Here is a 22,505-nt window from a genome sequence, read left to right as displayed (position 1 = left end):
CTCTGAGGCAATACAGGAATTCTGAACAAACGACGATGGCTGCACAACATTCTTAATGCACTTAATGAACTGTGAGACTCCACCTCAAAAAAATAAAAAGTTTGTTTTGTTTTTGAGACAGGCTTTCTGTCACCCAGGCTGGAGTGCAGTGGTGCGATCACGGCTCACTGCAGTCTCGACTTTGTGGGCTCAAGCGATCCTCCCACCTCAGCCTCCCAAGTAGCTGGGACCACATCCGGCTAAGTTTTTTATTTTTGATAGAGACAGGGTCTCACTATGCTACCCAGGGTGTTCTCAAGCGCCTGTCCTCAAGTGATCCTCCTGCCTTGGCCTCCCAAAGGGCTGGGATTACAGGCGTGAGCCACCGCCCCCAGCTGAAAGCTAGGTGGTGTTTTCGGTTTTCTCAATCCTTGCTTGGTTGAAAGAAAGCGAGTTTTTTTCTTTTCCTGAAAACACATGATTTTGAAAGAAAGCTAGTTTTTTAAAAAGCTATGAAATGTGTTAAAATCTTAGTGGAGTTGGCTCAATTTTGATGGGCTTGTTTCCTTGCCTTTTTTTTTTTTCAGACGGAGTCTCATTCTGTTGTCCAGCCTGGAATGCAGTGGTATGATCTTGGCTCACTGCAACCTCCACTTCCCAGGTTCAAGCAATTCTCCCACCTCACCCTCTTGGGTAGCTAGGATTATAGGCACCTGCCACCATGCCCGGCTAATTTTTGTATTTTTAGTAGACAAGGGTTTCACCATATTGACCAGGCTGGTCTCGAACCCCTGCAGGCCTCAAGCGATCTGCCCTCCGCAGCCTCCCAAAGTGCTGGGGTTACAGGCTTGAGCCACCGCGCCCAGCCTGCCTTCGTTTACTATTTATTGACTTCCCCTAAAATATGAAGGGTTATTCTTTACTTTCTGTGTAATCTGTCCAGACAGCAAAGGTGCTGTCTTACCAGGGTAATTTTCCATGCTTTCTGTTGACTTATTATGTCTCGATGATTTAAGAAAGCAAAGCTTCCCATGCTTATGAAAGAGCTGAGGTTCTCTATAACTGTTCTCTTCTACGTTTAAGTGTTTTATCGTTACTTTCACATGGGTAGCTAAATATGATTTCTCAGGTACCCATGAATCTATCTTACTGTTCAAATCTCCTGGCATCTTTTAATTTTTTTTCCTTATGAAAATTGAATTCTAAACATCAAATAAAATAAAGCTTTCAGAAGATCTTTTATATTTAAAATGATCTATGAGACGTCCCAGAAGTTTCCTGGAAAATCACAAAAAAAATTTCTTATAAAAAGAGAGTTATTTGAAATCATTATAAAAAGAGAGTCCGAGCTGGGCTGTGGTGGCACGCACCTGCGGTCCCAGCTACTCAGGAGGCTGAGGCAGGAGGGCTCTTGCGCTAAGGAGATCAAGGCTGCCGTGAGCTGTGCTCGCATCACTGCCCTCCAGCCTGCGTGACAGAGACTCGGTTTCTATTAAAATAGAAGAAGGGGAAAGAAAACAATTCTAAAGAAATGATCAGGTTTATTTGATGTGTTAGGCTTGATGAATACCGTGGGAAGAACTGCCAAGTCAGGAGAGATGTGTGGCCTGCCTGGGCTGTGTGTGTCGGGTACGCGCTCGTCTGAGGCACGGAGGAATTGTGCACTGTGCTGCGCGCAGACTTCTCAGCTGCCCATGGCGCTTCTCTTCATGAGTCCTGAAGCCGTCTGCCTGATGCTGTCAGCTGGCAGCAGCGCAGAGCTCTCGGGCCTAAGTCCCGTGACTGTCATGACATAAGTTGGGCGTCACCTTACTTTAACGTGAGTCGTGCATCTCTGATGCCAGTGTGTGCAGCTAGGTGAATGTCACTCACTCTGGGGCTGTGCTACTGGAAGACAGCCACCACCTGCCCCACACTTTCTGCCTCTCCACCGGATATTCTTGGTGTAGTTATGGAATAGTCAGCTTCGCAATTATCTGTAAATCATTTCTTCTGTAAAAATGCTGCTCATCCATTTTGAGAAATTAGATGTGCTGTTGCCGGGCATCTCTGAAAACAGCATAAGCATCTTGGATTAACTCTGTCTAGAACTCTTCTTTGGACTCTGTTTCCAGATGTCTACAGGACAATCAAATGTCACTTCTTAGTTACATTATTCTTGCTGTGAAGAGATTTTTTTTTTTTTTTTTTTTTTTTTTTTTTTTGAGATGCAGTCTCACACTGTTGTCTAGCTGGAATGCAGTGGTGCCATTTTGGGTGATTGCAACCTCTGCCTCCCGGGTTTAAGTGATTCTCCTGCCACAGCCTCCCAAGTAGCTGGGATTACAGGCATCCGCCACCATGCCCGGCTAATTTTTTTGTATTTTTAGTAGAGACAGACTTTCACTATGTTGGCCAGTCTGGTCTCGAACTCCTGACCTCGGGGTCTGCCTGCCTTTGCCTCCTAAAGTGCTGGGATTACAGGTGTGGGTCCCTACGCCCAGGCCAGACGTTTTACTTTTGAAAAGTGGCAGTGGTAAGTTAACCACGGCCATCCATGGGCAGTCTTTTGTCATCCACAGTTTTATTTTTTATTTTTGAGACAAAAGTCTTGCTCTGTTGCCCAGGCTGGAGTGCAGTGATGCAATCTTGGTTCACTGCAACCTCTGACTCCAGGGTTCAAGCAATTCTTGTGCCTCAGCCTCCCAAGTAGCTGGGATTACAGTCGGTTGCCACCATGCCCAACTAATTTTTGTATTTTTTAGTAGAGATGAGGTTTTGAAATGTTAGCCAGGCTGGTCTTGAACTCCTGATCCCACGTGATCTACCCGCCTCAGCCTCCCGAAGTGCTGGGATTACAGGTGTAAGCCACCGCGCCCAGCCTCATCCAGTTTTTGTGTTACTCCGATGCTCCCCAGAAAGCTCAGACAGCTTAGAGTGCCTCAACTTGAACAGGGACTGTCTCAGAGCCTGGGGAAAGGACTGGGTAGGCATTACAAGCACAGGCTTCAGAGGCGGCATTTAGACGATGCTGAGACCATCCCAGAACTGAGTATCCAGGTGAGAAGCAGATGGACTGTTAAGAACAAGAACTAGGATGGAGTGGAACAAGAACGGATCTCACAGGCGGGGATGAGCCGATGGGGGAGCTGGACGGCTTTTGCTGAGAATACGGTTGGTGTCTTCTTAATGCTCCACTTTCTGGATATATAAAGAGCTCTTCCTATTTCCTCTCAAGCTACGTACAGTCCATAAAAATTCTGTAGTCTCTGCTCTTGAGAACCACAATAGAACGTGTGTAAGTAATATCTTATTCTCCCAGCCTGAGTCCTCTAGAATTCAGAAAGTTGTTGAGTACTCTTACTCTCAAGGTAATATAGTTATTCGCATAGTTTCAATGAGAATCTTTGTTTTTACCAGGACTTGAACTGGAAATACTTACTGTATAACCACAGCCCTGCATGGAAGGCCAAATCTGAGAATGATGCTCATTTATAAATGTCAGTCACCAGTAACCCCTTGTGAGGAACCACAGGGATGTTACGGAGCCCATGCTCACAAAGCCCTCCCAGGAAACACCTGGCACAGGGCCCAGCTTGCAGGATGGCAGATGCATCTGGAGGGCATTTCCTGGAAGGCCCAGGAACCTGTGCTAATTTGGAAACCTTAAGAAAGGAATTTGTTAGTTTGGGAATCTTAAAAAAGAAAAAAAAAGAAAGGAATTTGTGGCTGGGTGCAGTGGCTCACACCTATAATCCCTGCACTTTGGGAGGCCAAGGTGGGCAGATCACCTGAGGTCAGGAGTTCGAGACCAGCCTGGCCAACATGGTGAAACCCCAGCTCTACTAAAAATACAAAAATTACCTGGGTGTGGTGGTGCATGCCTATAATCCCAGCTATTCAGGAGGCTCAGGTAGGAGAATTGCTTGAGCCCAGGAGGTACAGTTTCTAGTGAGCCGAGATCATGCCACTGCACTCCAGCCTGGGCAACAGAGGCAAAACTCTGTCTCACAGAAAAAAAGAAAGGAATTTGCTCAAATTTATAGGGCAGAAGAAATCTGGTGGGTTCTTGGCTTGTTTTTCTAGCCTCAGGACAGCAAGGAGGGACATTTATTTATTTATTTATTTAGAGACAGAGTCTCACTCTGTTGCCCAGGCGGGAGTACAGTGGTGTGATCTTGGCTCACTGCAATCTCCAACTCCTGGGTTCAAGCTATCCTCCAGCCTCAGCCTCCCAAGTAGCTGGGATTGCAGGTGCCTGCCACCATGCCCGGCTACATTTTGTGTATTTTTTAGTAGAGATGGGGTTTTGCCATGTTGAGCAGGCTGGTCTTGAGCGTCTGACCTTAGGTGATTTGCCCTCTTCAGCCACCCAAAGTGCTGGGATTACAGGCCGAAGCTACCATGCCTGGCCTAAATTATTATTTATTTATTTAATTTTTTTTTTTTTTTTTTTTCGAGACGGAGTCTCACTCTGTCGCCCAGGCTAGAGTGGATCTCAGCTCACTGCAACCTTCACCTCCTGGGTTCAAGCTATTCTCCTGCCTCAGCCTCTTGAGTAGCTGGGATTACAGGCACTTGTCACCATGTCCAGATAATTTTTGTATTTTTTGAGAGATGGGTTTTACCGTGTTGCCCAGGCTGGTCTCAAACTCCTGACATCAAGTGATCTGCCTGCCTCAGCCTCCCAAAGTGCTGGGATTACAGGTGTGAGCCAGCGTGCACAGTCTTAAACTATTTTTTAAAGAGGCTTTTAAAAGTCTAATCTGAAATTCCTTATGGAAACTTCTAAGAAAGCAAACTTTAAAAAGCAGAGATGGTGAATTAGCACTCTTGCTGCACCCATGGAAATAATCAAGCCATCTTCAAATCAGCTCCATTTTGTGAGATCAGGAACAACCTTTCTGACCCTTTGTGGTTCCTGAAGACTCTCTGTGAGCTGCACCTCCCTGAAGCCTTGTTACCACATTCCACACGTTACCTGTCGGATGCACAGGGAAAAAACACCTTTCTTTGAGATGACTTTCCATCAAAAGCAGAGAAACTGTAGGAAAAAAAGTGAGCTTCTGTAGAAACTGCTTTGTCTACTGCAAATTCCCTGGGTTATTAGACATGCAAATTCTATCCTGCCTGCCTCTCCCCTCCACAAGAACCAGTTCTGCCTCTATTTGATTCCTTCACTCCAAACAGATTTGTGCTTTTTTGACTTTTCCTTGAAACTGGTTATAACATCTGTCTGGTTTCCTCATCGTTTAATGAATAGAATAAAATCCTAAACAAATGCTCATTTTTTCATATTTGGGAGCGACATTCTACTTCTTTCTGAAAATTATCTTTTAACATATAATTACATAAATATTATTGGACATGGTTAAACATCAGAAAGGACACTAAATTATGAACCGGAATGAGCTATAGCTATCCTGAATATTTCTGCTCTAAGTAACACAGCACTAAAGTTTATAAAACACAATGGTGAGGGCCAGGCATGGTGGCTCGTGCCTATAATCCCACCACTTTGGAAGGCCAAGGCCAGTGGATCATGAGGTCAGGAGTTTGAGACCATCCTGGCCAACATAGTGAAACCCTGTCTCTACTAAAACTAAAAAAAAAAAAAAAAAATTAGCTGGATATGGTGGCACACACCTGTAGTCCCAGCTACTCAAGAGGCTGAAGCAGGAGAATCACTAGAACCTGCAAGACAGAGGTTGTGGTGAGCTAAGATCGCACCACTGCACTCCAGCCTGGGCCAAAGAGTGAGACGCCACCTAAAAAAAAAAATGATGGTGACAAGAAGGAGAAATGGATACAAACACAGGAGCAACGGAGAATTTTAACACTTTGTGGTTCTTGGCAGTTCAAATTGAGAAACACAAATAAATTTATAAACAATATTAATAAGTATATTTAATATGATTGTTAAATAGGATAAAATCAAAAGTAGTATCTAGCACATTTTGTTTAATAAATAACCAAAGAAATTCCGAAACTCCCTCCTTAACAACTCGCTGGTGAAATGGAAAAACTGAGCCCACAATGGCAGACTACCTAGAAAATAATTATACCATCACGGTTTCCAGCATTTGAACTTGACTCTTCGAAGAGGGATTAAAAGGTGCAAAAAGACAACGAAAATACCCATTTGGACCAAAAGCCACCAGATTGCTTAGTGCCTGACACAGAAACAACTGGGAATTTTGAAAGAGAAAAAAAGCAGACACCATCACAGGCCCCTCTGTTAGAGCATGAGTGACCAAAGCCATCCATCAGCATTTTGTAACGGCGCCCTCACCAGTATAAAATATGACTTCTTCACACCCAGAAAAAAAAAAAAAAGAAAAGAATTATACTAATAATACTACCCCTCAAAATCTCTGATGCTTGGCCAAAGTGATACTCATGAAAATTCTCACCTTAAGAAATGCAATTTCTAAGCAAAAAAGAATAAAAATAAATGCGAAACATTCAATCTAAGAAATCAGGAAAAGAACAATAAAATAAACCCAAGAACAAGAATGAAAAAAGACGGAATGGGAACTAGTTCTGGTCAAGACACCAGAGCCATCCAGTGGCTCCAGAGAGCAACCTTAGGGGAAACCCCTGGAAAGGGGGAGGGTGCTCTTACACACAGGCACACACACACACACACACACACAGACACACACACACAGACACACACACACACATGTCAAGAAGCATGGCTGACATGCCCCGTAAGATCTCCAGAAGAGATCAGACAGAAACAGAAGAAAGCAGTATTTGAAAAACAATTTTTAAGAATTTTTTTTTTTTTTTTTTGGAGACAGAGTCTCGCTCTGTCGCCAGGCTGGAGTGCAGTGGCGCGATCTCGGCTCACTGCAACCTTCGCCTCCTGTGTTCAAGCAATTCTCCTGCCTCAGCCTCCCAAGTAGCTGGGACTACAGGCACGTGCCGCCATGCCCAGCTAATTTTTGTATTTAAGTAGAGACGGGGTTTCACCAGGTTGGCCAGGATGGTCTCAATCTCTTAACCTCATGATCCGCCCGCCTCAGCCTCCCAAAGTGCTGGGATTACAGGCATCAGCCACCACACCCGGCCTTAAGAAGAATTTTTAAGAAGAGAAAAATAATCAGCCAACCAACCTAAAATTTAATCCTAAAATTTAAAAAACATACTGATTCCTGAGCAGGATTCAGAGAAACAAATCCACACTTAGACACAACAATGGTGAAACTGGAGAACCTAACAGATTGAGAGAAAAGTCAAAAAACAGCTTCCCCAGGGTGGGTGTGGTGGCCCATGCCTCTAATTCCAGCACTTTGGGAGGCCAAGGTGTGTAGATCACTGGAGGTCAGGAGCTCGAGACCAGCTTAGCTCGAGACATGGTGAAACTCCATCTCTACTAGAAATACCAAAAAATAAATAAATTAAAAAAGTTAGCTGGGCTGAACCTGGGAGGCGGAGGTGGCAGTGAGCCAAGATCAGGCCACACTCCAGCCTGGGGAACAGAGCGAGACTCTGTCTCAAAAAGAAAAAAAACAAACAAAACAAAACAGCTTCCCCAAAGGAACTGAGATCAGACCGACGGCTGACTTCTCTGAAGACATAATATTACCTTCAAAAGAAGTTGAGCCCAAGGCAGGAAGATTGCTTCAGCCCAAGAAACGGAGGCTACAGTGAGTTACGATGGCATCACCATGCCAGTCTGGGTGACAGAGCGAGACCCCATCTGTTAAAAAAAAAAAGTTGTAGAAAAATGTCGACATATACAAAACTCTATTTCCAGCTTAACCTTCATTCTAGAAAGTGGTCAAACCAAAGTCATCTCAGATATATGAAGATACAAAGAGAGGGTACTGCCCACAGGAAGTGCCAAGGCAAGGCCAGAGATACCTGAACATAAGTTCATTTCCCTTTTCTCTGCCTTAGGAAGCTGGGGTTGCCTTGTGTCTGAGTCTGAGTATAAAGCCTTGTGTCCGACCAACTGCTTTCCAGAGCTCCTGGAAGACCCCATCGGGTGATCAGGTGGTGGCTCACACCTGTAATCCCAGCACTTGGGAGGCCGAGGCAGGTGGAACATGAGGTCAGGAGATCGAGACTATCTTGGCTAACACGGTGAAACCCCATCTCTACTAAAAATACAAAAAATTAGCTGGCCGTGGTGGCATGCACCTATAGTCCCAGCTACTCAGGAGGCTGAGGCAGAAGAATCACTTGAACCCAGGAGGTGGCGGTTGCAGTGAGCCAAGATCATGTCACTGCACTCCAGCCTGGGTGACAAGAGCAAGAATTTGCCTTAAAAAAAAAAAAGTTAGGTATCATGAAGAAGGTTGCTAGAAACAACATTTTAAGGAATCCCATTTTTCTACAGGATCGAGGAAATGTCATGTGCGGCTGATTTCTGGAAGGGTGCAGGAGGGAGGGTGAGCTCCAGGTGACATCCACTCTGCGGGCTGAGGGGCCTGCATGGAGGGTCCCACAGAACCTGCCTCCTGCCTCCCCTGCAGGCCCCTGAGTGGGGCTATGCTCACTCCCCATCCTGGTCTCGGCCTGAACCCCGCAGCAGGCAGGTAAAGCTCCTTGTTTCAGAGGGGGGCCCACCAGGTCACCTGCTGGAGTTGGCTCTACAGTCCAAATAGGTGTTGGCAGGAACTGGTGTCACCAGACCACAGGGGACGCCCCCAGTACCTCCCCCTCAGCCATCTATACTGGTACCCACAGTGCGAGACAGGCTCATGCTTGAAGGCAGCCAAGAGCCAGTGAAGTGGCGGTCAGCTTGCTCCCTGTGGGATAGGGCCCCTTCCCAGAGGTGGACAGGTGAGGACATGCAGTGAGGCAGCTGCAGGTGACCCCTGGGCCACCGGTGCTGGGAACTGCCGTGAAGGGGACTAGAGAAGCAGCCAGAAACAGCCGCAGGCAGACCAGGTCCTGCTCAGGCCCCAGGCTGGCTGGCTCTCACATGTTAAATACTGTTGAATAATGATGATAGGTTTGTCACAGGTGGTCATTCTGTACTACTTAATGACTGTAGCCACATCATTTATGAACCAGATAAGTGATCTTAATAAAAACAATGCAGATAGACCAGTCTTTCCTAAACCTTTGCAATCCGGACTCATCTTTTTAATTAAAAAAATTTTTTTAAGAGACTAGGTCTCCTACGTTGCCGGGCTGGAGTGCCATGACTCTTCACAGGCATGACCATCCGCACTGCAGCCCGGACCTCCTGTGCTCAAGCAATCCTCACATCTCAGTCTCCCAAGCAGCTGGAACTACAGGTGCATGACACCATGGCCAGCCGAGGACTCAGTGTTGAGGTGGGGAGGATGGCCTTCCCCAAAAAGAACCAAATGGAGTATGTTTGGTATAATCAAAGCAAAGCCAAAAGTACCCATTCGTCTCTTCTCATTCTCCTTTCTAAATTTTAGCCAAGAAATGGACAAACTTCCATTGAGTCCTCCCTGTGGGTGTGTGGATGCACACACACAGTCTAACACATAAACACGTGTGCAGTCTCGCTCACAAATGTGTGCACACAGTCTCGCACACAAACACACATGCACAGTCTCACATACAAACACGTGTGCCCACAGTCTCGCATACAAACGCATGTGCACACACACAGTCTTGCATATAAATGCATGTGCACACACAAACACAGTGTCGCATACAAACGCAGGTGTGCAGTCTCGAACACAAACACGTGTGCAGTCTCATACAAATGCACGTGTGCACAGTCTCGCATACAAACGCATATGCACGCACACACACACATGCCCTTTTGTGCGCTGGCTTGCTGGTCTAAACATACTCCCCTGCAGGCTGCTGCTTTTCCCTGACGACACATCCAGGCCTTGCTATGCAGCAGTGTGCTCAGCAGTTATGTCACAGGGGCCTAAGTGCTAGGAGCTTTCGGAGTAGTTAGGAACCGCCCCACACTTTCAGAGTAGTCACCAAAAGCGTCAGTCCACAGCGGACTGGAGCTTAGTGGGCAGCCGGGCCTGCATGGTGACTGCGTGGAAAGCGCTGTGAGGGCATGGCTCACCCTGGCACCTTGACGGCCGCACGGCATTCCAGGGTCTGGACTCCAGCACCTCAGGATGGACTGTTCCCATTCAGATCACTCTGAGTTATGTCCTTGCTACTGCAAACATTCTGCTAAGAATGCCCTTGCACATACATCGTTTCCGTGTCTGTCACGATAGGATTTTTTTTTTTTTTGAGATGGAGTCTCACTCTGTCACCCAGGCTGGAGTGCAGTGGCATGATCTCAGCTCACTGCAACCACCACCTCCTGGGTTCCAGTGATTCTCCTGCCTCAGCCTCCAGAGTAGCTGGGATTACAGTGTGCGCCACCACACCTGGCTAATTTTTGTATTTTTAGTAGAGACGTGGTTTCACATGTTGGTCAGGCTTGTCTCGAACTCCTGGCCTCAGACGATCCACCCGCGTGGCCTCTCAAAATGCTGGCATTACAGGCGTTAGCCACCATGCCCGGCCAGGATCTCTTTTAAATAGCTGATTCAAAGGGTGCAAACATTTAAAAATGGGACCAGTGCAGCCCAACTGCTTTCCAGGAAGGCTTCCTATCGGCATTTGATGGTGCGTGCCCATACCCTCTTCAACACCCCGCATGTCACTCTCCTCTGAGATGCAGAAGAACCTCGCTGTCAGCTGAATTCCTGCTCTCGGGTTCCCAGAGCCCAGTGAGGTCCTCATCAGTTATGGAGGTTTCTTCTGGGACTTGCCCTCCCACCCAGCGTCTGTGATCTCTAGCTGCTCCATCAGAGGTATTGACTCTTTTTATCACCAGGTATCTTACAAATATTTTCTCAGCCCGTTATCTTTTTCTCTTTGATGCTTTTCCTTAGAGATGCTTCACAGTGGAATGATGTTCTAATCTGTGGATAACTGACCTTCCATGCCTTGGTGGTTTGTAAAACTTCAGAAATTTGTTTTTTTTTTTTGAGATGGAGTCTTGCTCCATAGCCCAGGCTGGAGTCCAGGGGCGCGATCTCAGCTCACTGCAACCTCCACCTCCCAGGTTCAAGCAATTCCCTTGCTTCAGCCTCCCGAGTAGCTGGGATTATAAGCGTGCCAATGAGCCCAGCCAAGGAGACATCTCTTTAGCTGGATTTGGGCCTGGTGACATAGGAACTGAAAAAGGCAGAAAGTATCTGGCACCCAGCAGGGGCTCCTCTACTGGATGGGTAGATGGATATACGAATGCGTAGGTGGGTGGATGGGTGTGTGGAAGATTGGATGGATGAACAGATGGATGGGTAAGTGAATGGATGGATAGGTGGGTGGAATAAGTGGTTAAATGAATGGATGGATAGGTGGGTGCATGGGTAGGTGGCTAGATGAATGAATGAATGGATGGATGGATGCATGGATAGATGAATGGATGGGTGGATGGATGGGTGGGTGGATGGGTGGATGGATGGGTGGGTGGATGGGTGGATGGATGGGTGGGTGGGTGGATGGGTGGATGAGTGGATGGATGGGTGGATAGATGACCAGATGAATGGGTGGGTAATGGATGAATGGGTAGATGGATGGATGAATGGGTGGGTGGGATGGGTGGATGGATGGGTGGGTGGGTGGATGGATGGGTGGGTGGGATAAATGGTTGGATGGATGGATGGATAGTAGGTGCATGGATGGGTGGGTGGATAGATGGATGGGTGGTTGGTGGATGAGTGAGTGGATGATTGGATGGATGGGTGGATAGATGAACAGATGGTGGATAGGTGGGTGGCTGAATGGATGGATGGATAGATGAGTGTGTGGGTAGGTAGATGGATGGGTGGGTGGGTGGATAGACACATGAATAGATGGATGGGTGGGTAGATGGATAGGTAGGTGGATGAATGGATGAATGGGTGGATGGAAGGTGGATGGATAGGTGGGTGAGATGGATGGATGGGTGGGTGGATGGATGGGTGGGTGGGATAAATGGTTGGATGGATGGATGGATGGATGGATGGATGGATAGATGGATGGATAGATGGATGGATAGGTAGGTACGTAGATGGACAGATGAACAGATGGGTGACTCACTGAAACACTCAGCCATAAAGCCAGTGTCCCTTGCCTTTCTTAGGAAGTCAGCCCAGGTGTCTGTGTCCAACAGACCCAGCCTCCACCTCAGTCAGGAGACGCTGTTGCCTTTATCTAGAGAAGTCTCCAGCCATCTTCGCTGCTCACCACAGAGCCACACAGAAATGCCAGCTGCTTTGGTAACCTGTGGCGTTGTTCTCACAAATGCTGCCAGCTAAGTGCGTTCCCAGAGCGCCTGTGGCTGAGATAAGGCCCTGCTCTGTGCAGTGGCCTTTGACGAGGCTCCGCTCACACAGGGCTCCTGCGCTCCATCAGGCCTTCCTAAGAAGGCTGCAGTCAGAGCCCACCCGCTGACCCCAGGCACACACCCAGAACCTGGCTGTACCCAGGCCATGGTCCCCCACTTCCTAGACTCACCTTCAGGGCGGCCCATCTCTGCACGGAGCCTGTTCCCCATCTCGATGAGCTGCTCCTTTTCCAGGCGGAGGCTAAGGATTTTTCTGGCTGCCTCCTTCAGCTTCCTCTGGAGTTGGTGCATAGATAAGGTCTGCGGGGGCTGTACCGCCGGCCGGAGGTGCAGGACAAGCTCCCCCTGGTCCTTGGCCTCCACAGGCCCTCCCTTGGAGAGGCTCTGTAACAAAACCCACAGGTAGATAGCCCTGTGAGGCTGCTGTCATGGGAGCACGCCAGGGCTGCCCACCACTGAGCCTCCTCGCCTGCTCGCCCACGGTGGGCACTGCTGGCCACCAGTGGGTGACGTCCTTCCAAAAGAAAGACAAAAAGGGTCACTGCTCACAGTGTTTCAGTGGGTTCCTTCTCTTCCACGAATAGGATATAGGCCCACAAAATCTCCCAGGCCAGGGCGGCCCCCGGGCTCTCACCGCCCTCTGCCTCCTCCCCACCATTCGTGCCTTCTGGCCATCTACGCCTTTGTGTCTTTCAAGTGAACACAATGAGAATCTGAGGACAACCAACCAGCACAGCAGCTCCCCAGGGAGAGCAGAGAGAAGGCCTCGGTCTCCAGCAGTGCCCAGGACCCAGGGCAGCTCCCGCAGGTGTGGCTTAGCCCTCCTCCACTTCTCGGGCTCCCTCCTTTCCCCACCTGCCGGCTGGACACCCCTTAACCACCTTGCAGCCCGGCTGTGGCTTCCCACCCTCCCGAAGCAGGTGCAGGGGGAGCACAGAGGCAGTGGAGAGGGAGGCGGCCAACACAGGGACAGTGGTGGAGCCCCCAGGCCCAGGCCAACCCCAGATCTGAGCCCCCGGGAAGCACTGTGTTGTCCTTGCTTGGCGCAGTCTGAACTCGCGGCCCACACCATGCCAGTGCTACGGAGTGCAGTCCCAACACAAAAAGATGCCTGGACTGAAAATGCGGGCACAGGAAAAACCACTGATGTCCAGGCCCTGGCGAGATGGGAGCCGATGGCCTACTTCCCCCACGCCACTCCCGGCCCCTGTGAGGAGCCAGGCTGCACTGTGCCCTGGCCACTCGAGCTCCCGAGTCCCTGGAACAGGCCAGCACGCCCTGTTCCCGCCAGCTTCCTGGTGTGTCTTTCCAGGGCTGGCAGGCGCTGCTGCCCTCCAGGTGCTACTGTTCTTCGGACGGCCTGGGGCATGGCCACTGTTTGCAGTGCCTCCGGGTGTGTGTCGCAGGCTTGTGTGGGGCACTCGGGGGCCACAGGGATGACACAGCAAAGAGGAGAGACATCTGCCTTCCTCTTGGACAGAGAAAGCTCTGTGGTGCTGCAGGCCCCAGCTGAGGCCAGGTGCAGGGCAGCCCCAGGGAGGGCCTGAGTCCCAACTGGCTTCCTCCGGGGAGAGGGCCTTGTGCCTGCTCTGGGAGCAACTCTCTCTCCCACGGTTGGCAAGTGCGGAGCAGAGGTGCACTCACAGCCCTGCGAGGATGGACAGGAACGGGCTCTTGGGCCTGGGAGAGGCCAAGGCAGATCCGGAGGAAGGGAGGCCTGCTGGAAAAACAGATGGCAGATGGCCCCAAGCTGGGGGAGGGCGGCCAGGCAGGTGAGAATCCCAAGTCTGGTTCTGAAGCTCTGGGTCTTCTACAGGAACACACTGGGTTATTCTATTACTTTAACTGATGAAAGAACAGTCCTGAATACGGACTTTGCAAACCTCAAAACACTTAGAGATTGAAGAGAAAATTTCCTCTTCAAAAGCAGTCCCATCTTCTGGCAAAGACGCCCTGATGTTGCCCCGGGCCCTTGTGGCTGGTACCAGGTTCAAGAGGCTCTGAGTGGCCTTCTTGCCGTTGACCACAGAGGCACACGAAGGAGGGCATGGCTCAGGGCCCACGTCCTAGCCACGTGATTCTGCACACAGTGCCCTGCAGGGCAGGCAGTGAATGCTCCTACCTCTCTTGGATTCAGTTTCTGGTCAAATTTTATTTAGTAAAAGTTTATTTTGATGATTCTCTAAAATCTTTCCACAAAATAAGATTTCTACAGCCTGAGACACACTCAGGAATATCTTAACCACTGTGTGCTCCAGGGGCCACCACCCCCAGTGGGGCAGCGGTAGCCGTCCACCCATCTGCCCCAACACCTGGGACTACCCCTGCATGCCCTGGTGAGGGGAAAATGTCTCCATTTTCTATCTGGACAATTAGAAGGAAATTAAGGAAAGTTTGGTCTGCTGAAATGTCTTCATGTCTTGAGAACATGTGTGAGTGACCACAGAGAAATCCTTCTCAGAGGCTGAGGCCTGAGCCTGGCACAGGGCGTTCCATCAAGCCTGGCCGGCACTCACCTCCCCACGCGGCCACTCCAACGCCATGGCCAATACTGCCCCCCAGTGGACCTAGGGACGTAACACATCGCCCAACTCTGCCAGGCGGCCAGTGCCAGGGAAAGTCTTGAGTTTTAAAGACTAGGGGCAGCTGATGGGGGTGGTACAGCCAGGGAGGCCCAAACCCAGCCTGGTGGGGCCTGCCTGAGAGCAGAGCGCCCCGCCGCCGTCCACAGGTCTCCCTCTACCACGGGAGACGTGGGACGCGCGCCTCCACACACGCCCTGCCGCCGTCCACAGGCTCTCCCTCTACCACGGGAGACGTGGGACGCGCGCCTCCACACACACCTGGCCCCAGCTTTGCACTCATGGCTTCTTGGCTGGGGCCAGGGAAGGGGACCAGTTTTCATCAGCGGTGCTGTGGGACAGTCCCTGGGCCCCCGTGCGCTTCCTCGCCTGCCCTGCACAGGCTTCCTGGACTACAGGAGTTATGAGATGCCAAGATGCCATGCCGAGATGCGTCATGCCTCAGTACTTGGGTGAGTGCACACAACACGTGACCTGGTCCATGGCCCGTGTGCAAATGTCACCAATTGTCCAGATGATGCCCTGATGCCTGTTTCTCGTGTGCAGGATCCAGGGTCCCACGTGACATTTCTTTTTTGGGGGAGGGGGGATGGAGTCTCACTCAGTCACCCAGGATGGAGTGTAGTGGTGCGATCTTGGCTCCCTGCAACCTCCGCCTCCTAGGTTCAAGCGATTCTCCGGCCTTAGCCTCCCAGTAGCTGGGATTACAGGTGCGCACCACCATGCCTGGCTAATTTTTTGAGTTTTTAGTAGAGACAAGGTTTCACCATGTTAGCCAGCTGGTCTCGAACCCCTGACCTCAAATGATTCACCCACCTCGGCCTTCCAAAGTGCTGGGATTACAGGCATGAGCCACCACGCCTGGCCCAAGTGGCATTTCTATGTGGGGTCTCGCAGGTCTCCTAACTGGAGTGGCTCTCCAGCCTCCCTGTGCGTTTCTATGTGGGGTCTCGCAGGTCTCCTAACTAGAGTGGCTCTCCAGCCTCCCTGTGCCTCTGGCTGCCCACTGAGCAACCAGACAGCTAATCTGCACATGCTCCTCTGTTTGGGCCTGTTTGAGGCTTCCTCGTGCTTAAGCTCAGGTTCTGCATTTTTGGCAGGGACCCCAGGAGTGAGTCTGTGCCGTCTGTGTGACCCACCCAGAGGCACGTGACCTCGGGGCATCCCAGCACTGGTGATGGGAGTTCTGACCACTCGGGTAAGCTGGGGTCCAACAGGCTGCTCCACTGAAAGTCAGTATTTCCCTTGGAAAGAAGCAGTCACATGTGGGGAGATGCTGCTTCCCACTGTCCGATGGGAATCCCTCTGAGTCAGCGCCCATCCGTGATCGCCCAGCGCACTGTTCCTGTCTTCGTCCTCAGCTGGTACCCTCGTGTGAGGATCTCCCCGTTCCCTGGACTGATCCGTCCATTGCTATTGGCATGGACCCATGATTTCCTGGTTGGGTCAGTGGACCGTGGTCTTCATCATCACTGCCTGTTGGCCTAGATCTGGTCAGTGGAGACCCCTTTCAGCTAGTTCCTGTGCCCTCCAAACCTGCCTCCATGCTGGAGGCCCGGAGTTCCAGTGAGCAGAGCAGGAACCACCGGCTGAGTCCGGGTTGCGGGCCCTCTCAGGGGACAGAGCTGGGATCAGATATACACGCAGCTCTAACCATGTGTCTCTACACCCAACATAACGGACACATTTATCTTCTACCTGAGGGCCCAGCCCTGATGCAGCCCCAGCAGCACCACCTTCCTGCCTCCCTTCTCCATCTGGGCTCCTTTCCAGCGGCAAGCGGCAAGGACTTGGGCCCGCCCTCGCCTCCAGCTCTGCCATGCTGCTTGGCAGAGGACAGAGCCGTGGTGGGCCACTCATTTCCTGCCGAGGTCACAGGCTGCTCAGACCCAGGAGGAGCCTGGAGCCCGACTGCTGCGTCCACGCAGGTAGACACAGAGGCCCGGAGTGTTGGCCCCGCCTGCGCCTGCGCTCCAATAACCGGAATTGGGCTGCAGGTGGCTTCAGCTCCCAGTCTGCCTGCTGTGGGATTTCATTCCTCAATGTACAATTCTGCTTTTGGGCAAGGCCCGGTGGCCCATGCCTGTAATCCTAGCACTTTGGGAGGCAGAGGTAGGCAGATCACTTGAGACCAGGAGTTCAAAACCAGCCTGGCCAACATGGTGAAATGTCGTATTTACTGAAAATACAAAAATTAGGCAGGTGTGGTGGTGGCCGCCTGTAATCCCAGCTACTTGGGAGGCTGAGGTGGGAGAAATGCTTGAACTCGGAAGGTGGAGGTTGCGGTGAGCTGAGATCATGCCACTGCACTCAAGCCTGGGCGACAGAGCAGACTCTATCTCAAAAAAAAAAAAAAAGGAGAAATTCTGCTTATTTGTATAAACTGTTGTCCCTTCCCTGTAAACAAGTGGGAAGACGTTGGGCTATGAAAGCGTTGCCAGTTAGAGCTCCTGGGGCCCCTCGCTGCCCAAGGGGGCGCCCGCCGTGTCCTAGAACACACGGTGCTCAGCGTGGGAGAACGACATGGCACCTGGGTGGGCGGGAGAGGCGTGGGAGAGTGACACGGAGCCCGGGTGGGTGGGAGAGGCGTGGGCGAGCGAGGGGGCGCCTAGGTGGGCGGGAGAGGCGTGGGAGAGCGACGCGGAGCCCGGGTGGGCGGGAGAGGCGTGGGAGAGCGACGGGGCGCCCGGGTGGGCGGGAGAGGCGTGGGAGAGCGACGCGGAGCCCGGGTGGGCGGGAGAGGCGTGGGAGAGCGACGGGGCGCCCGCGTGGGCGGGAGAGGCGTGGGAGAGCGACGGGGCGCCCGGGTGGGCGGGAGAGGCGTGGGAGAGCGACGGGGCGCCCGGGTGGGCGGGAGACGCGTGGGTGAGCAACGGGGCGCCCGGGTGGGCGGGAGACGCGTGGGTGAGCAACGGGGCGCCCGGGTGGGCGGGAGAGGCGTAGGCGAGCAAGGGGGCGCCCGGGTGGGTGGGAGATGCGTGAGAGAGCGACGGGGCGCCCGGGTGGGTGGGAGACGCGTGGGAGAGCGACGGGGCGCCCGGGTGGGTGGGAGACGCGTGGGAGAGCGACACCGCACCCCACTACAATTATCCCAGTTACCAACAGTCTAGGGTACACAGTCAGGGAGGCTGGGCAGCCTGTCCTTCACAGCCTTTCCCTTTGGCTTTAGGTAGGAAAAAGTGGGCCCTGCTGGTCGGCTCTGCCAAGCAGCAGAATCAGGGCCTGAGGCCCTCTCCACAGCTCAGAGCTATGGCTCAAACCCACCCATGGAGCTGGGGGTCAGTCCCTCGAGGCCAAGGGCCTGACCAGGACCAGGATGGGAGAGCCATGGCCTGGAGCAGCTGCGTGGCTCTTAATGCAGCAGTGAGGGCCATGTGCCCCTGCAACCCAGAGAGGACCCACTGCTCGGCATGGGGCAGGCAGGGCTGTGCACAGATGTCCCTCAGCAGGCCGTCAAGGGCCCTGCATTAAAGCAGACATGAGCTGCCTTCAATGTGTGAGTTTCCAACACAAGATGCTGTTAGCTGGAGGGAGGACTGGGCTGGGCCGCCCCCACCAACAGTGTGTCAAGGTGAAGGAGCAGGAGAAGAGGAAGTGGGCAGGGAAGAAGGTGGAGGAAGAGGGAGAAAGGGTGGAGCAGGGCCCACTTCCAGGCACGGCCTTGGCTGAAGCCCTCGTCCCACCTAAGCTCCCAGGGCACACAGCAGGAGCCCCGAGAGGCGGGTGGCAGGAGGAGCTGGCGGGCACCCACCTCTCTCCCGAGGACCATGGCGTCCGAGGCTGGGGGCCGCTTCCTTCCTGAAGGCTCTGCTCCCCAGTGCTGGGCTATCCTGAGATGCTTCCCCAGCTCAGCCACCTGCTTCCGCAGCTCCAAAACCTCCCGGTGTACCTGGTCCACCTCATGGGGAAGCTCGAGCTGGAGAGCGGCCGGCTCTAGGGGTTCCCGCAGCACCTAGGAGCCATTTCACAGGCAGTGTTAGGAATGAGGCTGTGGCCTGGGCTGGAGCAGGTCCTCGGAACCGACAGGAAGCACTGTGAGTGCGAGCGAAGCACAGGGGAGCCGGGGTCGGGGTCAGGGCCTCCTCCCCAGCTGGACACAAATGCCTGCAGCCCTCCGCCCCACACTGAGGCTGCCGCTGCTCCCACCCTGCCCAGCTGGCCCCAGCGGCTCCCCTGTGCCCTGCTCTGGACTCCCAGGCTGGTGGGGAGGATCCATGCATGGACAGAGGTGGGGCGCCTCAAAACCCCTTCCTGAGTCCTCCTCCCAGGGAGAAACAAAGGCCTCCAGAATTGCAAGTAACCAGCAGGAAGTGTAGATTGTTCTCTTCTGCTAATCAAGGGGACAGAGACGGGGAGGCCAGAGGGAGGCAGGCCAGGAGGTCAGAGGGCTGAGGCTATCAAAAGGCAGGTGGAGGCCGACAAGAGGCTGGGGTGAATGGGGGCAGGGAGAGGGAGGCTGCAGGCTGGCCGTGAGACTGAACCCCACCCTGGGGCCCTGGGCTGGCCTCTGACTCTCACTGACTGCGCCAGTCCTGGCGAGAAGGAAGAAGAGCAGAGCAGGTAAGAAAGACGCAGGCCTCCCCATACCAGAGCCTTCCTGCCTCATTCCCAGGAACATAAAGTATTACTTTCCCTATTCCAGGGACTCCTACGGTGAATTCCTTATGACTATTTTATTTTTGAATTTGTCACCTACACACAAATAAAGGTTATCATTTCATTTACAGACACTGCTAAGTAAAAACCCAACCAAACAAAAATATTTCCAGGTGAATGTTTTTCCCAGGATAATCAAATCATCTGGGATTAACCAAGGCAAAATTAAAAGCTTGTATTTATTTTTATTTATTTACTTATTTTATTCAGACAGCATCTTACTTTGTTGCCTGAGCTGGTCTGAAACTCCTAGGCTCAAGCGATCCTTCTGCTTTGGCCTCCCAAAGTGTTGGGATCACAGGTGTGCACCACTGCATCCAGCCTATGTTTCTTTTTAGAGACAGGGTCTTGCTCTGTTGCCCAGGCAGGGGTGCAGTGGTGTGATCATGGCTCACTGCAGCCTCAACCATCTGGGCTCAAGTAATCCTCAGCCTCCCGAGTAGCTGGGACTACAGACGCACCACCATGCTTGGCTAATTATTTTGGTTTTTAGTACAGATGGGGTCTTGCTGTGTTGCCCAGACTGGTTTCAAACTGCTGAGCTCAAACAGTCCTCCCACCTCACCTTCCCACAGTGTGGGGATTACAGGCATGAGCCACTGTGCCAGCCTTAGTTTATTTTTTGTAGAAAGAGGGTCTCCCTATGTTGCCCAGGCTAGTCTCTAACTCCTGGGCTCATGTGATCTTCCTGCCTCAGCCTCCCACACTGTTGCGATTACAGGTGTGCGCCACTGTGAGCAGCCTGAAAGCTGTATTTAAATGTTTATTTCTTGTCTGTAGCATTTGTGTGGGGAAAATGGGGAATCAGCAGCTGCAAAGCACGAGGGATCTGGAGCCCCTCACAGGCACGTGGAGCTTCACCCCACGGACAGAAATGGAGAGTGGCCACGTGTTTCTGCACTGCAGTAACAAGTCCACATTTCAGTCAAGGTGAGACGCCAGGTGTCACTGGAAAATGACAGATGTGGGGAGAAATGCACATGGCGATCAGCCTCATTTGGCCATTCCACAGAGTGGGCGTGTTTCAAAACATCACGTTGTGTACCATAGACATATACAACTTAAATTTGTCATTTTCTTTCTGTCTTTGTTTTTGAGATGGAGTCTTGCTCTGTTGCCAGGCTGGAGTTGAAGTGCAGTGGCACGATCTCGGCTTACTGCAACCTCCGCCTCCTGTGCAGTGGTTCAAGCGAGTCTCCTGCCTCAGCTTCCCGAGTAGCTGGGACTACAGACATGCACCACCACGCCCAGCTAATTTTGTATTTTTAGTAGAGACGGGGTTTCTCCATGTTGGTCAGGCTGGTCTCGAACTCCTGACCCCAAGTGATCCGCCTGCCTTAGCCTCCCAAAGTGCTGGGATTACAGGTGCGAGCCACTGCGCCTGGCCTATATTTGCCATTTTCGATCAATCAATCAGTCAAATATGTTAGGAAGATTAAAAAAAAACGGCATCAAGTTTCCGGAGCACTGCTCACTCTCTCAGCAGGTGGGAAGTCTGGAATACTTTCTGTTCCCAGAGAGATGTTCTGCACAGGGAAGAAGCAGTGCTTACATATTTATGGATGCGAGAGGCACGCGAAGGTCCCCTCGCTATGTCACCTCACAAGGAATAAAGGCGACAGGATAAGGATGGCACAACTCAGAAGCACAAGCAACAGGAGACATAATCAACTGGACTGGATCAAAACTGGAAACATTTCGTGACCTTCAAAGGACACCATCAAGAAAGTGAAAAGACAGGCCAGGCGCAGTGGCTCACCCCCAAAATCCCAGCACTTTGGGAGGTGGAGGCGGGACAATCACCTGAGGTCAGGAGTTTGAGACCAGCCTGGCCAACATGCTGAAACCCCTTGTCTACTAAAAATACAAAAATTAGCCAAGCATGGTGGCTTGCACCTGTAATCCCAACTGCTCAGGAGGCTGAGGTATGAGAATCGCTTGGACACGGGAGGCGGAGGTTGGAGGGATCTAAGATTGTACCGCTGCACTCCAGCCTGGGCAACAGAGTGAGATTCTATCTCAAAAAAAAAAAAAGAGAGAGAAAGTGAAAAGACGAGTCAAAGAATGAGAGAAAAATGTAGCAAATCATATATCTAATAATGGACTTGTATCTGGAATATAAAAAGAATTCTTACAACTCAACAATACAAAGACAAAAACCCTGCCAGGCACGGTGGCTCAAGGCTGTAATCCCAGCACTGGCCAGGCGCTGTGGCTCACGCCTGTAATCCCAGCATTTTGGGAGGCCGAGGCGGGTGGATCATGAGGTCAAGAGATCGAGACCATCCTGATCAACATGGTGAAACTCCGTCTCTACTAAAAATACAAAAAATTAGCTGGGCATGGTGGTACGTGCCTGTAATCCCAGCTACTCAGGAGGCTGAGGCAGGAGAATTGCCTGAACCCAGGAGGCGGAGGTTGCAGTGAGCCGAGATTGCGCCATTGCACTCCAGCCTGGGTAACAAGAGTGAAACTCCGTCTCAAAAAAAAAAATCCCAGCACTTTGGGAGGCCAAGGCGGGTGGATCACCTGAGGTTGGGAGTTCAAGACCAGCCTGACAAACATGGAGAAACCCCATCTCTACTAAAAATACAAAAAAAAACATTATCTAGGTGTGGTGGCGCATGGCTGTAGTCCCAGCTACTTGAGAGGCTGAGGCAGGAGAGCCACTTGAACCCGGGAGGTGGAGGTTGTGGTGAGCCAAGATTGTTGTACTCCAGCTTGGTCAACAAGAGTGAAATTCCATCTCAAAAAAAAAAAAAAAAAGACAAATAACTGGGCAAGGGATCCAAGCGGACGTTTCTTCAAAGACAAATGACTGACCAAGAAGCAGGTGCAATTATGCTTGACATCATGAATCATCAGGAAAATGCAAATGAAAACCACAAAGAGGTCCCACTCTACTCCCACCAGGATGACCAGCACCACAGCCAGAAAACAGCTGGTGTTGGTGGGGATGGGTAACCGGAACCCTCACACAGCGCTAGTGAGAAGGTAAAACGGTGCGGCTGCCTCAAAGG

At 51.6% G+C, this 22,505-nt stretch overlaps 1 protein-coding gene across 7 annotated transcripts in view; it reads right to left on the bottom strand.

The window, feature by feature from the left end:
• Window positions 1-22,505, bottom strand: part of CCDC57 (coiled-coil domain containing 57) — a 141,858-nt gene that overhangs the window by 34,497 nt on the left and 84,856 nt on the right. For 2 of the 7 annotated variants that reach the window (XR_010339798.1, XM_064369329.1), the window contains exons 16-17: window positions 18,581-18,781; window positions 12,418-12,631 (exon numbers count right to left, since the gene is read on the bottom strand). Coding sequence is in view for 5 of the 7 variants with exons in the window: in XM_064369329.1 (XP_064225399.1) it covers window positions 12,418-12,631; window positions 18,581-18,781 (415 nt within the window). In the remaining 2 variants the exon portion in view is untranslated. Of the gene's footprint in view, window positions 1-1,404; window positions 5,003-5,604; window positions 5,727-7,552; window positions 7,667-12,417; window positions 12,632-18,580; window positions 18,782-22,505 lie in introns of those variants that run through there. The other 5 variants (XR_010339797.1, XM_064369331.1, XM_064369333.1 and 2 more) reach the window with 5 other exon arrangements.

This window comes from Aotus nancymaae, unplaced genomic scaffold, assembly GCF_030222135.1.
Source record: "Aotus nancymaae isolate 86718 unplaced genomic scaffold, 86718_ANA_hifiasm-v0.15.2.pri h1tg000089l, whole genome shotgun sequence".
NCBI lineage: Eukaryota > Metazoa > Chordata > Mammalia > Primates > Aotidae > Aotus > Aotus nancymaae.
Note: the sequence above shows the minus strand (reverse complement) of the source record. Positions and strands in the feature narration are given on the sequence as shown.